Raw genomic sequence first — 13,854 nt, forward strand, 5'->3', positions numbered from 1 at the left:
CATGCTGTAAGTAGCTCCAAGCCACCATAGTTACAGGTCCAGACCCCAGAGCTAAATGCCCCAGGCCAGAGAGAAATCCACCTCAGCCTGCACACCCACCACTCATAGCATAAATACAAGGATTACGATGTAGCTGTAGCGAAGCCACGCTGTAATACACCAACTGTGGGACATCTGAATCAATGTCCAGAATCAGTCATAAACATTTGTCAAAATGGAAATTCAGCATCTGCCCAATATCTGTTACTGGGTGTCAAGAGATAAAATGACGTAACTTTTCCTTTCATAAAATCTCACAGTTAGGCTGGGGGTACATAGTTCAGTGGTAGAGCACTGTCTAGCGTGTGCAAGGCCCTGGGTTCACCACACACACATGTGCGCGCGCGCACACACACAGACTCACCGTGGAGTTTTCTTTTCTCCAGGTACCAATTGCTCTCTCAGTGTTTCATTTCCATTTTTCCTTTCCAAAGGCCATTTTAGGACCCTTTTAATGATCTCTTTTCAGAGATGCAGAATGTTAGCATGCATCAGAACTGGCTGGGAGGCTAGTGAAACCACAGCTTTCTGGCCGTGCCCAGAGGTTCTGATTCTGCCAGGCCCCAGGGCCAGAAGGCTTTCATATCTAAAGTGTTTGGTGATGCAGGTGACGCTCATGCTGGTCTGGGAAGCGCTGTTGGAGAACTGCTGGATGAGGGGCTATAATTAGATGTCCGTTGAGTCCCCCAAGCCTTTGCCCTATGCAGGCATCTTGATGGGTGAAATGGGTCGTGAGCATGAAGAGCTAATCTTCAGGGCCTGGAGGCTCTGCAGAGAGCCCAAGCCAGGCTTGATGAGCTGGCCTGGTGCCTCCAGGCCAGGCAGCAGGTGGGGCCTTCGCTGCTCTCTTGCAGCCCCACCAAGTGCCAATTCTGTGCTTTCAGAACACAACAGGCAGCTGTCACTGGACAAGTTTGTGTTGTGACCACAGGGATGTGGCATGAGGGTCTGATTTTCTGTGCTTACTAGAAAAATAATTTCTAAGCAAATAAGCCATATCCAGGAAGAACAGTGTTTATTTACCTCCTAGAAAGCGGATGGGCTGGGTGGGAGACACTGTTGTTTGCTCCCATGTAATGCTTTTGGAGGAGTACTTGGGGCTCCCAGCCCGTGGAGCTTTAAGAACACCAGGTTTGCAGGCAACATGATGCACACCTGTAATCCCAGTGACTCAGGAGGCTGAGGCAGGAGGATTGCAAGTTCAAGGGCAGCCTCAGCAATTTAGTGAGGCTCTAAGCAACTTGGTGAGATTCTGCCTCAAAATAAAAAGGAGGCCTGAGGGTATGACTCAGGGTAAGTGGCTCTTGGGTTCAATCCCCATACCAAAAAGAAAAACAAACCAAAACAAAACAAAACAAAAACCCACCATGCGTACCACTGTGGAAAGAACATAAACATTTTTCAGGACATTTTTAGGATCTCTTTTCAGAAGCACAGATGGGTTTGATCTGTGTGGAGGAAATGGGGATTGCAACATTAAATTTTCATTAATGTCTGAGAAAATTAAAACCACCTATAGGGTCTAGCCAGAGCAGAAGAGAGCTTGATGATATTTTTTTTTTTTTGAGCTTGATGATATTAATGAAAGATTAGCGCGCAACCTGGACACTATTCCCATGTGCAAATCAACTTCCTTTTCCTTCCAGAAAAGCATCCTACCAGGGAAAGTCAACTGATCTTTTTTCAAAATGAGGGGACCAAGAGAGGAAGTGCCCACTGCTGCCTCCTCGGTTTCTCAGTCCTTGCATTACTGACATTTGGAGCTGGTCCATTCTTTCTGTAGGAGACCATCCTGTCCCTCCTGTTTAGCAGCATCTGTAGCTTCTACCCAATGAGTGCCAGCACCAATCTTTGAGTCCTGACAACTAAAAACATCTCCAGGCATTGCCAAATGTCCCTTGGGGAGCACAGTTGACCCCAGTTGAGCAATACTGGATTACAAATGTGATTATATAGGACATGAGCTTTATCCAAAGGATGTTGATTCAGATCTTTCTAAGACCGTTACAGGAATTATTATATAAGGTGGAGACTGATATTCTAACTTGGGTATTTGCCACCACTTGTCTTGCAAAGATGCTGTAACAGGCAGCATAATAATTTTCCAGGCTCTTCGAGGGCCTTGGGCAGAATTATAATACAGTGTGACAAGGTCTCCCCCTTGGCAGCCACCCCCACAGTCCTCCCACCAGCTCTGGGGGCCTCCCATCCAGAGTGTCTCTAGGCCTTCCTCAAACCCATATCTTTCCCACTCCCCTCCCCCCACCTTGCAGGAAAAGCCTTGTTGTCTTTACCTAGAGTTGAGCCAATTCAAATTATTGATCTAAACTGGGAAAGACTAGTTGATTGACCCCTCCTGAGGTGTAATTATTCTGCCAAAGAGCTTTCTCTGGACCCAGTGAGTCTCTTCTAGGGAGAAGGTGTGGGGAGGGCCTCTTGGCTCTTTGGCAGTCCTATGCCTTTCTTAAGCGTTGTTTAGAAGCCTGAGATGATTTGCCTTCTGCTCCTTCCTGCTTACCTCTACAGCTGTAGAAATCCGGGAATAGGAAGATTAAAAATCAGAACTAGCAAAAAAGTTCACTTTGTACACATATGATTGGAACCATGCTGTCTGTCAACGGATAATCCCCAACCCATGTTTTCAGAAAAGAGCATGAATGGCATACACTTTTAGGTTTAGACTGTTTCCCCCCATTTCCTAAGCCTTATTCCTATTCAAACTCTTGATTGGCCCGTTTTGTTTTCTTTTAAAACTCATTTGAAAGCATCCTTGATCTAATTCCAGGCGTCAGGCACAGAACTGTCACCGTGACTATTGTACCCTATTTCGTTGGTGTGTTGTTATCGTTAGGGATGAAGGATCGTATATTTTTATTTGGGTTGTTAAAGAACACAATTTGGTCAACACTTGTTAAAGTGGTAAGGAAGCCCTTATTCAAGACTTGTCAAAGTTGAAAAGAGAGATGGAGCTCAGCTCCGGACAGGGCAAGAACAGAGCATTTAGAATCAAGGAACGGTTTTGGGCAGGCTCAATGGATGAAAAAATTACTAATAGGAGACATCGGGGGTAGGGTGATTCTTGCAAAAAGGACAAAACAAGATCCTGGCTTGGATAAGCCAAGGACTTAGAAATGGACAATGACTCTGAGATGGGGCCCAGGAATCTGGATTTTAGGTCTGAGATGGAGCCCAGGCATCTGAAGTTTAGATCTGAGATGAACCCGGGTATCTGGATTTTAGAGCTCTGGGTGGTTGGGTGAGTGGGATTCTGATGTGCAGTCATTGCTGTGAAGAAATTCTGAGGACTGGCCAAGACTCTCCTTGACCAAATTTTAATTTGGCCCAGCCTTATTCAGGTTCTTGAGTCCTTTCTCTAACAGACCCTGACCTTGGGTTTTGGCCTTAAACTCAGTCCAGGTTTAGCAAGAATCCTCCTGGGTCAGTGTAGCAGAACTCATATATCTGATATTTTATCTGACCACATTCCTTAACCCCCATCCACAATATATGTCACTCTGGCCTACCTTTTGCAAAATCTCAGTTTAACCAGAATGCCCCTTATTCCTAAGATTTCCTCCTGTTAATGTTCCTTCCACTGATCCCCGCCCTGCTCCTGGGCTGTAAATCCCTATTTGTAGTATTTGGAGTTGAGTTTGATCTCTCCCTACTGCAAAACCCCCAGTGTAGTGGTAAAGAGTGTTTGCCATCTTTAACAAGTGTCTGAATAACTTTTCTCTTCAACAACATCACAAGTGGAGGATGAAGAACTTGATTAGATTCCAGGGGCGGAGGATTCTCTCTACATAGCTGAACCAGAGTCAGGCTAAGACTGGGCTGTGCAGGGTGAGCAGGGCAAGGAGCCATAGGAGGCCAAGGTCAAGACCTGGAGAAGAGGGGTCAGAGGACCCTGACTCCAGTTTGGTCCAGAACAGAGTCTTGGCCAGTTCTCAGAATTTATTCACAGTAGTGGCTGCACATCTAAAGTCCTCCATCCATCACCCTGGAGCCTAAAATCCAGATGTCTGAGCCCCATCTCAGATGCGCCAAAGGACAAAGATGGGCCTGTCATTAATAGTCACCATTCTCAGGTGACTCTGCCTCATAACTATGCAAAGAACCACTTTTCTAAACTCTAAACAAACTAGTTCCTAAAATTTGGTACTAAGGAACCAAATTCACTACAAACCTCTGACAGGAGAAATGAGTGCTTCACCCTCAGGCTGGGGAGAAAGCCAGATGGGTCTTGGGTGGGGAAATTATTTTCTTCCTCAGATTCTTTACGCTGTATTTCCTTTAAGGTTTCATGTAAACAAGAGCTATTATGTATTCACTCAGTTAATCTTCAGAGTCATCCTGTTGGTTGAACATTCCTGGACAACAGCAAAGTTGATAGTCCTTGACTCTCTCTCTCTTGGGGACAGCATCCTTAATGGAAGCCACTCTTTTTTTTTTTTTGTTACTGAGAATTGAACCCAGGGGCACTTAATCACTGAGCCACATCTCCAGCCCTTTTTAATGTTTTATTTAGAGACAGGGTCTTGCTGCATTGTTTAGGGCCTCCCTAAATTGCTGAATCTGACTTTGAATTGGCAAATTCTCCTGCCTCAGCCTCCTGAGATGCTGGGAATACAGGCTGAAGCCACTCTTTCCAAAATCAAAACAAAACAATGCAGGTGCCTCCTCTGTGTTCGGGTTGTCAGTTCAGTGACTCAGGACAAGCTCTGGGGCTACTGTAGCCACTCAGTCTCCATGAGCCCCACACACGGAACCATGAGATTCCCCAATTTGACATAAAATGGACAAATGGTGTTTCAGTGTCTCCCCTCTCAATCCCAGCGGCGCCTCCCCTCAGTCCTTCCTGTATACTCAGGCATCACAGAACTGCAGTGAAGAAAGGAAGACAGAAACTCTAGGAAATAAAATAAATAAAAACCTTTGCTCTGCACGCCTGCTGTCTGCACTCCATCATAGGCTCTTCTGAGGAGCAACAAGAAACCACCACAAGCTGTGCTTTATGGAAAGGCACACAGCATCTCAGCGTCCTTAAGGACACCTGGCTAGAAAGTACTGCATCTTCCAACTCCAGATTTGTCGGAGATGCTGTCCTTCTGCTTCCTGGGGAGGGACGTGAGCAGGTGTCTGAGAGTCTCAGCAGGCACTGACGCAGCCCATCTGCCAGAACGACAGGACACCGTGGAGGTTGCTAGGGATAGGGAGAGAGGCCCTGGGCTGAGAGAAAAGCAGCAGATGAGCACCTGCTGAAGTGATTTGATTTCCTGGGAAGCCCCCCTTCCTTAACCAAGAACTGAATCTCAAGTCCAAGAGGTGTCAGCGTTTTAGATGGCCTCAAAATATGGTGACTCTTCTTGAGTAGGCAAAATATTGTCAAAGACCTGTCTCTGCCAGACAAACCCTCTGGACCCGGCATACCAAGGCTGCTGGACGGAAGCACCTGCTGGGCCTGAAGGCCGAGGACTCTTCAGTGTGACTAGGCTGGGTTTGGTGAGGAGTTTCCCATACTTAACACAGCGTTAAAAACATGACTTGTTTTAAAAAAAAATTGTCTTTATTTTTTTTTTTCCTAGCCTGAAAACCTGTTGTACTACAGTCAAGATGAAGAGTCCAAAATTATGATCAGTGACTTTGGATTGTCAAAAATGGAGGGCAAAGGAGACGTGATGTCTACTGCCTGTGGAACCCCAGGCTACGTCGGTAAGCAGAACTTGTACACGTGTGTGTCCCCATGTCATCTCCACTGGTCTCCTTAGGCATTTGAGTCTGGCATGTGATCACAGCGGCCTTCATTTCTCTTGAGGGAAGAATAAAAATATTGAGAGACACTGGAAGAAGTTAGCAGGGAAGTGATTTCCCTTGAAACCTTTTAACAGTTGAGTATAAATCCTATTTGATTTGATCGTGGTCCCGACTAGAGGCCTGGAGTTAATTTGGATAAATTCCCAGATTCTAATACCAGAAATATTGCATGTATCTATTTTTGAGTGATTTACAGTGAAACATCGAGATTACAATAAGGTGCAGACACAATAAAACGTTCAAAATGTTAAGATAGATGCAGCCAGAGAGAAAATACTGATATGAGGAACCCGGTTCAAACCGTGATAAAGTCGTTCTCTTGAGACAGTCGTTCCTGATCTGTACTGGCAAAGCCAAGAATTATTAAAGCTTTTCCTAAAATCAGAACTCCAAATGCTCTGAGCTACACATACAAAATGCAGAGTCTATACTGACAGATCTGAACGCTTGAATGCTGAGGTTCATCTTCCGCCTTCTGGGACCTGGAGAGAGGCCATGGGAACTGTTGGTCAGCTTGCCATTGCTGGAACCAATGTCTGAGGTGATCAGCTTCTAAAGAGAAAAGACTGGTTTTGACTCATAGTTTTGGAGGCTTCATCCATAATCAGTGAGTCCTGTTGGTTTGGGGACAGTGGCTAAGCAGCATAGTGGCTAAGCTCCTGGGGGAGCCTGTGGCAAAATTATTCACCTCATGGCTGACACATGAAAGAGGAAGAGACTGGGGTCCTAATAGCCCTTCGAGGGCATGCCCCAGTGACCAGAACACCTCCCACCAGGCCATACTTCTTAAATGTTCTGTTAAATCCCAATAGCACCACAGACTTGGGACGAAAGCTTTAACACAAAGGCCACTGGGGGACACTTCTCCAAGCCCTAGCAAGAACTCTAAAATATTCACATTGAGATTATAATATTTTTGTAATATTGTAATCTTTGTGAATATTTTAAGACCTTTGTTTCTATTGATGTATTCACTCTCTCAGCACAAAGCCTACTGTGCACCCCACTCCATCCTGGACCCTAAGGGTGAGATTGTGAACGAGACGGACACAGTGCCTACCCTCCTGGGGCTTGCATTATAATTGGAGCAACAGACAGAAACAAATAAATGGGACTGTTTCAGACCATGAGTGCTATGAGGAAAATAAAACTGAGCGTGCGGTAGAGTGACAGGGGCCGAGGAGGAATTAGGACTGACCTCAGGACCAGCAGGAACCAGGTGCACTTACAGAGGTGACAGGAAAGACCAGACACAGGCCAGCTAGGAAGGTGGGTTCTGGACAGAGGATGAGCTTGTGCAGTCACCCAAGGCAGGGTGTGTGTCTGAGAGCAGGAGGAAAGGAGGCTGGAAAATGGAGGACAAGGCTGAACTCTTGTTGCATAAACCGCGTTGACTTTTCTCCATGAGAACAGTGGGTGAGCCCTCCCAGGAAGAGTAAATGATACCCCCTGGCTAGCCTCCTTCCTGTGTGTCTTTGGCACAACTATGGAACCTTCCAAGGCAGCTGAGGAGAGCTGGCCTCCAACTCTGGTTCTGGAGGCCCTAGAGCATGTGGGAAATTCCCAGATACCTGGCAACCCCTTCCTGGCCCTTAAGGCCTTGAGAATTCCAGTGTCATGTCAAACTGCAACTGTTGGATTTTCAAAGTACGTCAAAGGGTGAAAGAAAAGTGAAGAGGGAGAGGAATGGGTGGTTTAAGAGGAGAAGGGAAGGGAGCAGCAGTTGGAGAAGGAGGGGGTACGTGGCAGAAAAGTGGCAGGGAGGAGACGCTGTGGCGGAGCTGTCCCACCCGAGGCTCACGTCCTCGATGGTAACTGCACAGGAGCGAGAGGGAAAGGTGCTTGGTCAGCTTTGTTGTTTTTCTGGTCCTGGGGATGGAACCCAGGGACACTCTACCTCTGAGCTGCAGCCCCAGATCTTCACATTTTTTATTTTGAGATGGAGTCTCCCTAAGTTGCCTAACCTGGCCTTGAACTTGAGATCCTCCTGCCTCAGCCTCCAAGTAGCTGGGATTATAGGTTCACGTGCCAGCGTACCTGGCAAAACTCTGACCATTTTTAACAGACCAGTGCAGCCTCACGGGAGAGCAGCTGTTCAGTGGTCTTCTGTCCCAGGATAGGACAGAAGAGAGGTGTGGAGTCTGGGTTGTGGAGCGAGACGTGTTAGACACGTGTGTGCCAGGGCCCGGCAGAAGCGTGAGCGGGTGCAGTGTGCGCGGTGAGCTTCTCCAGTGCAGTCCCGGCCCTCAGGCAAGCTCACCCTCTAGCTTCTTTAAAAGGTGGGCAGGGATCCTGTTCCAACCACGGAGAATCATCGCCACTAGGCAACAAGAGTCCTGTGAGGTCATGGCACAGGGGCCCATCTCCTGGTCCAGAGGCTGCGTTCTTTGCAGCAAGGTCCCCAGGCTGGACTCCCTTCCCCAGGCCATGGAACTGATGTCCACTTTCCACTTCAGGGACTCAGCTCCTAGGCTGTGATGGAAACGCTCTGACCAGGAGTGTCTGTATTTACATATGCATCTCACTGTTCTCATCTTTGGCTCCATTGTTAGAAGGTTCTAGCATTTTCTAGATTGATTGTTGCTCTTCTGACTATTGGCAAAACCCACGGAATGGAGGTTTCCATGTGTCTCTAAGTGACTGCCACCTGAAGGTCTGATTCTGTTTGCTGCTGCATCAAGTCATAGGAATCCAGGAACAATGATTAGAAGTGTCCCCTGCTCTAAAGGGCAGCTGGAGGAGCCATTGGCCAGTTCTGTCATCAGATACAGAGATTTCTTTGAGGAGGTGAGGGAGAGGAAGACTGGGGATATAGTAACTTCTCAGTTTGTTCGTGTTTACTGAGCCTTGAGACCCCTTGGAAAGTCTGACCCTGTAGGGAGCCTGTGGATGGGATGCAACTTCAGAACAGAGAAGGGACTATGGGAAGAGCTCCTGTCCTCATGGACATGCTGTGGGCAGTCATCACCCGGGCTGCAGCCATTTCCAGCCCCCATAATCTGCATGGCAAGTTCCTATTCAACCATCAAAACCCAGCTTACGTGCCGCCTCCTTTTAGCTGCTTTCTTCACGCCACGTCCTTTCCCTTCTGGTCCTAGTTATTTTCCTTGATCCTCTTCAGTATGACAGCTCTGATCACCTTCATTAGGGTCCACATTTATCTGTGTCTCTCCCCATGGGTTTTTCTCAATCGGGGATTGCCTCTTACTCGTCTTTGTATGGATCCTTGTTGAATTAAATAAAAGGACAAAATTCATAAATATGAGCACATTTTCTTTCCCTCCTCCCCTTCCATTCAGGTGACATGCCTTTATTGAGTTCCTTCTGTATAGTGTATACAGTGATTGGGATTCAGATGCAAAACTGAGTAAGATACCATCTCTGCCTTCACAGTGTTCCGTGTTATGAGGGACAGGCAACCGGGTTAACTTAATGATGACCGTTGAGTGCTACATTCATCTTCCATGGGAGAATGATTTAGTGCCTTCCTTCTGTTTGAGGCATGGAAATGCATCAATAGAAAGAAAACCTGACAAAAATCCTGCCCTTTCTGGCCCTAGCATTCAAGTGGGAGGGAGACCAGCTATAAGCCAATAGCTGAAGAAATTAATGTACGTGTTAGACGGCAGTGAGTGCTACTGGGAGAGAGAAAGCGGTGGAGAGGATGAGGGTGTGCTGCGTGCACGTGCCTGTCTAGGGGGGATCAGGCAGCCGTAGAAGGTGATGCAGGGTAAAGATTTGATAGAAGCGAAGGAACTAGCCGGGCTCAGTGGAGCATACCTGTAATCCCAGCAGCTCAGGAGTGTGAGGCAGGAGGATCATGCGTTCAAAGCCAGCCTCAGCAACTCAGCATGACCCTGTCTCTAAATAAAATATAAAAAAGGGCGGGGATGTGGCTCAGTGGTTATGACCCTTGAGTTCAATCTCCACTACCAAAAAAAAAAAAAAAAAAAAAAAGAAGCAAAGGAGCAGACCATGCTGATATTGGAGGGAACACATTCCAAGGACTGTCACAGCCCTAAGGCAGAAGTATGTGAGAAAAGATCAAGGACTTGCATGAATAGAAGACCAGAAAAATAAGGGGCAGGGTGTGTGTGGATCAGCACTGGAAATCACTGTGCGGACTTTAGCTTTGGCTCGGGTTGACGCTCAGCATTGGAGGCTCTCGGTTAAGGGAGGACATGCTCTGATTTTTAACAGTATCCTCCTAGGACACAGACTGGGAGGGATCAGGATAGATGGAAGTGGGGAGGGGCCAGGGTGGGAAAAGGGAGACCAGCTAGAAATAATGAGGCTGAAATAATGAGGGCTTGGACCGGGTTAGTAGCAACAGAAGTGGTGAGAAGCTGTCCGATTCCAAAAATATTTCAAAGTCAAGATCGTGAAGATTTTTCTGAGAGATTGGAAGGGAGGTTCTGGAGAGAGAAGTCAAGGATAATTTGAAGTTTTCTGGTCTGAGCATCCAGAAGGAGGCAGTTGCCTTTAATTGCAGTGGAAGAACCTGAGAGTTGAACAAGAGGCAGAAGTTTGCCAATGAGTTCCCTTCTGGTCTGTTCAAGTTGCTGAGTCACAACATTTTCATCAAGTGGTCAGTACATGACCTTATTTTATGTGTGTTCCTGTTAAAATCACTTTCTTCACATATGTTGTTGATTCATTAACACTGGATGCAGAGCGGACAGCACCATTACTCATGCCTGAACTAAGTCTGACCAAAGGAGGAAAATTCTGCAGAAAGCACAGCACCGCTCTGTTGTGCTTAGAAACACCAGGCAGCTCTTCAGCTCTGTGCCCTGGGGGTTGCTGCCTGGCACATTGTCTTCAGATTCAAAAACAAATTTGTGCATGTGAAAGGAAGAAAACCTTTCCCCCACCATGGCAAGTCTACAGCTTTATAGCTTTAGTTCAAGCTCATTATAGTCAGAAGTGTTGGTTTCAATTTGTGAAACATGGTTTTATTATTGCTATTATCTAAATGACTATTCAGCTTACTAGTTAATTCTGCCAACATCAAGTTATGACTTTAATTTAAAAGAACTCTCTAACAATGAAGCAGAACTGTTTTCCCCAGTACCCCCAAGCACAAGGTGTCCTAGGAGAAGGCAACAGGAATCTAAGCACTTTGAACTTAGCCCTTTTATGTGTAGCAGCTGCTAGGATTTTATCAGGAGCCTTGGTCCGTGAAGAGAGTGTCATTTTACTGATAGGGGATTGAGACACCGATCCCTGATCGCTGATAGAGGATTAAGACATCCCTCCAGCCCTGCCACTGTGTCCCTGCTGCAGGCATCTTGGAGGGCTGGCTCTTATCTAGAGCTTCCCCAATAGAACATGGCAGCTGTGCAGTACAGGTGCTTGTACAGTAGCATATTTCAAATATGATGTGTGCGTGCACTTCAGAAGCAACTTGAAAATACAGGGATAAGAGGGATCACCAAGGGCTACGATGAGCAGGGGAAAACTCATGGAGAAGGTGAGATTTGAAGGAAGGGTAGATCTCAGGCAAAGATCTGGACAGTTTGAGATATAAAAGAAGCAGGGGAACAGAGGCCCAGAGTCACCATCTGCTACTTGTAGGATCTAAAGAAATGAGCAGGCTTGGAGAGAAGGCTGGTGCAGATTAGTAATTGCTGATAACTTAGGAGAAGTGATGGACCCATCTGGTGGGAATTAGCTTCTCAGAACAACATGTTAGCTGTCAATAAGCTATTGACCTGGGTAGGGAATCCATTTAATTGAGTCAAGAATAACATTCCCTTTGTTGACATCAATAAGAAGCAAAATTCAGAGCTAAGAAGTTTAGTAAATTACTTACATTGCCTGCTCAATTACATTAATTAAAATATCCAAATGTATTGTACTGAATCACTGAACTTCAGTAGTAAGTGATAGAACACATGCATTTCACTCATGTAATTGATAAGAGACCAGAGGCAACAAATATACTCTGATTTGGTAGAGAAGAGCTTGATGGGTTTTTTCCTTAATGTTGCAGTTTGCACACTGATATAATTGCTCAGATTCTCTGAAATCAGAAAAAAAAAACTATTTTCACAGAACTTCAAACCTTTGTCTATAGATCCACTGTCAAAGTGTCTTCCAAGAGGAGGGTACCATGTTGCTCTCCTCCTACCAGGGTGAGTCCCCCATCTTCACTTTGGAGAGGGGAGGCTGGTGATGGAGGTTTCAACAGCTTTGTGACGTTTCTGAGCTAAGTGAGATTTTTTTCATGAAGTCTTGTTGAGTGCTGACTGATCACTCTGCGCACAGCAACTGTTTCAGGATTGGACGTTACTTGGAAGTAGGAGAACGAACCCCACCTGGGTTCTGTAGATGGTGGCCATTTGCTAAGTGACTGGCGCTGCCAGGGAAGGAGTACTTCCAGTCTCTCCAGAGTGGGAATGCTTGCCATGCTGCCTGCTCGGCCGAGGCAGCCATCTTTAGTCTGTCTCTGACTTCACTTGCCTAAAATAGTGCAGGCACGTTTCATCTCGCTCTTCTCTAAATGGAGATGGAGAACAGTTGGTCAACGTGCTCAGAGTGTATTTTCGGCCAGTTAGAGGAATGCCCTTAATGCAGGGATCGTTGCATTTTTAGAAGTTGATGTGAGACTTGAGATTAGGATGAGCTCTTGAAAACCAGAGGTTCCAGCCCGCACAGCATTGGGATGGGGACCTCCGTCCTCAAGGTGGCCAGGAGTAGTTGGTGGCAGTCACAGCAGAGGACCTGAACGTGAGTCTCCTGCATGTCCCTGCCACTGGTTGAGTCGGAGGGAGGTCGAGGTTCTTGACTTAGGTACCTGGGCTCTCGGTTTCTCTTACGTAAAATAAACAAGCTGAACTAAGTGCGTCCCCCCATGACGGTTTTTTCTGTTCCAATAGTATGTGTTTCTATAGATTTGTGTCCCGTAAGTATGTAAATATCCACATGGCAAGGAGAATGACTGTCATTTTTTTTTCAATCTTCACTCAGAACAGACTAGAAGAAATTGAATTAAGTTGGTGGCATCGCCCATTTGTCCTGACAGCCTGGTGGTCTCCACTCTTTTCATCCTCCCTCATAGCTGCTCTGCCCAGCCCTTTAATGCTCATCTCCAGTGCGGTGGTACCCCAGCCCCTGGCCAGAGCTTCGTTTTATTTGTTTTCCACTCAAGTGTCATGTTTTAGTCCTGATGGGAAGCATTACATCATCGCTCTCCTCCTCTCAGACCCATAGTGTTGAAACGGGATTTTATGTAACTGATAAATTGTCCTAGGGGCAGAGGAGTCGGCGGAGGATCCAGATAAGAATGTTCTCTTTCCTCCCTTGTCAGCAGCCACTTGGTGACAGCCCACAGGGAGCATTTCACACAGTCTTTCACACCATGTGCTGCATCCACCCCATTTTTAGAGAGGAGAGGGCTCCCTGCCTGGGGAGGCTTGTGGGGTCTCTTCTTTGACACAAGGGAACATGACGGATAAGAAGTTCATCATTAAGATAAACCCTGCCTTCCAGGAGCCCCCTCCACATGTACAATTGTAATAGATCTTTTTTTTTTTGAGGGTGGAGGTGGTGCGGGGGATCAAACCCAGGATGCCACCACCGAGTACACCCTTACCTCTAAATTGGTCTTTCTTGGAGGTAGGAATTGGAGTGTCTGTTCTTTTTTTTTTTTTTTTTTTAATTATAATTATACAAAATAGTGGGGTTCGTTGTGATATATGTATATACGCACACAATTTGGTCAGTTTCATTGCCCTCCCTCCGCCTCTCCCCCACGACATCCCTATCCTCTCCTGGACTGGTCTCCCTTCTATTGCTAATGAACATCCCTTTTTTTAATCTCCTCCTTTTTCCCCTCAACACAGCATTTGTAAAGCACCTTCCATCCTTCTGGAATTTCTCAGTGATTCTCCCCTAAACACTTGATGTTGGGATGGAGTTCACAGTTTCTGAACTGGTACCATTTTGTCACGATGGAAAGGAGGGTCAGCAGCATTTTGTAGATCCTCTTCCTCCTCC

At 46.4% G+C, this 13,854-nt stretch overlaps 1 protein-coding gene across 4 annotated transcripts in view; it reads left to right on the top strand.

Moving 5' to 3' along the window:
* Positions 1 to 13,854, top strand: part of Camk1d (calcium/calmodulin dependent protein kinase ID) — a 393,094-nt gene that overhangs the window by 328,586 nt on the left and 50,654 nt on the right. For all 4 annotated transcript variants that reach the window (XM_047520560.1, XM_047520558.1, XM_047520559.1 and 1 more), the window contains one exon: positions 5,625 to 5,751. In XM_047520560.1, coding sequence (XP_047376516.1) covers positions 5,625 to 5,751 — 127 coding nt within the window. The remainder of the gene's footprint in view (positions 1 to 5,624; positions 5,752 to 13,854) is intronic.

The sequence above is a fragment of the Sciurus carolinensis genome, chromosome 12 (genome assembly GCF_902686445.1).
Source record: "Sciurus carolinensis chromosome 12, mSciCar1.2, whole genome shotgun sequence".
In the NCBI taxonomy this organism is placed as follows: domain Eukaryota; kingdom Metazoa; phylum Chordata; class Mammalia; order Rodentia; family Sciuridae; genus Sciurus; species Sciurus carolinensis.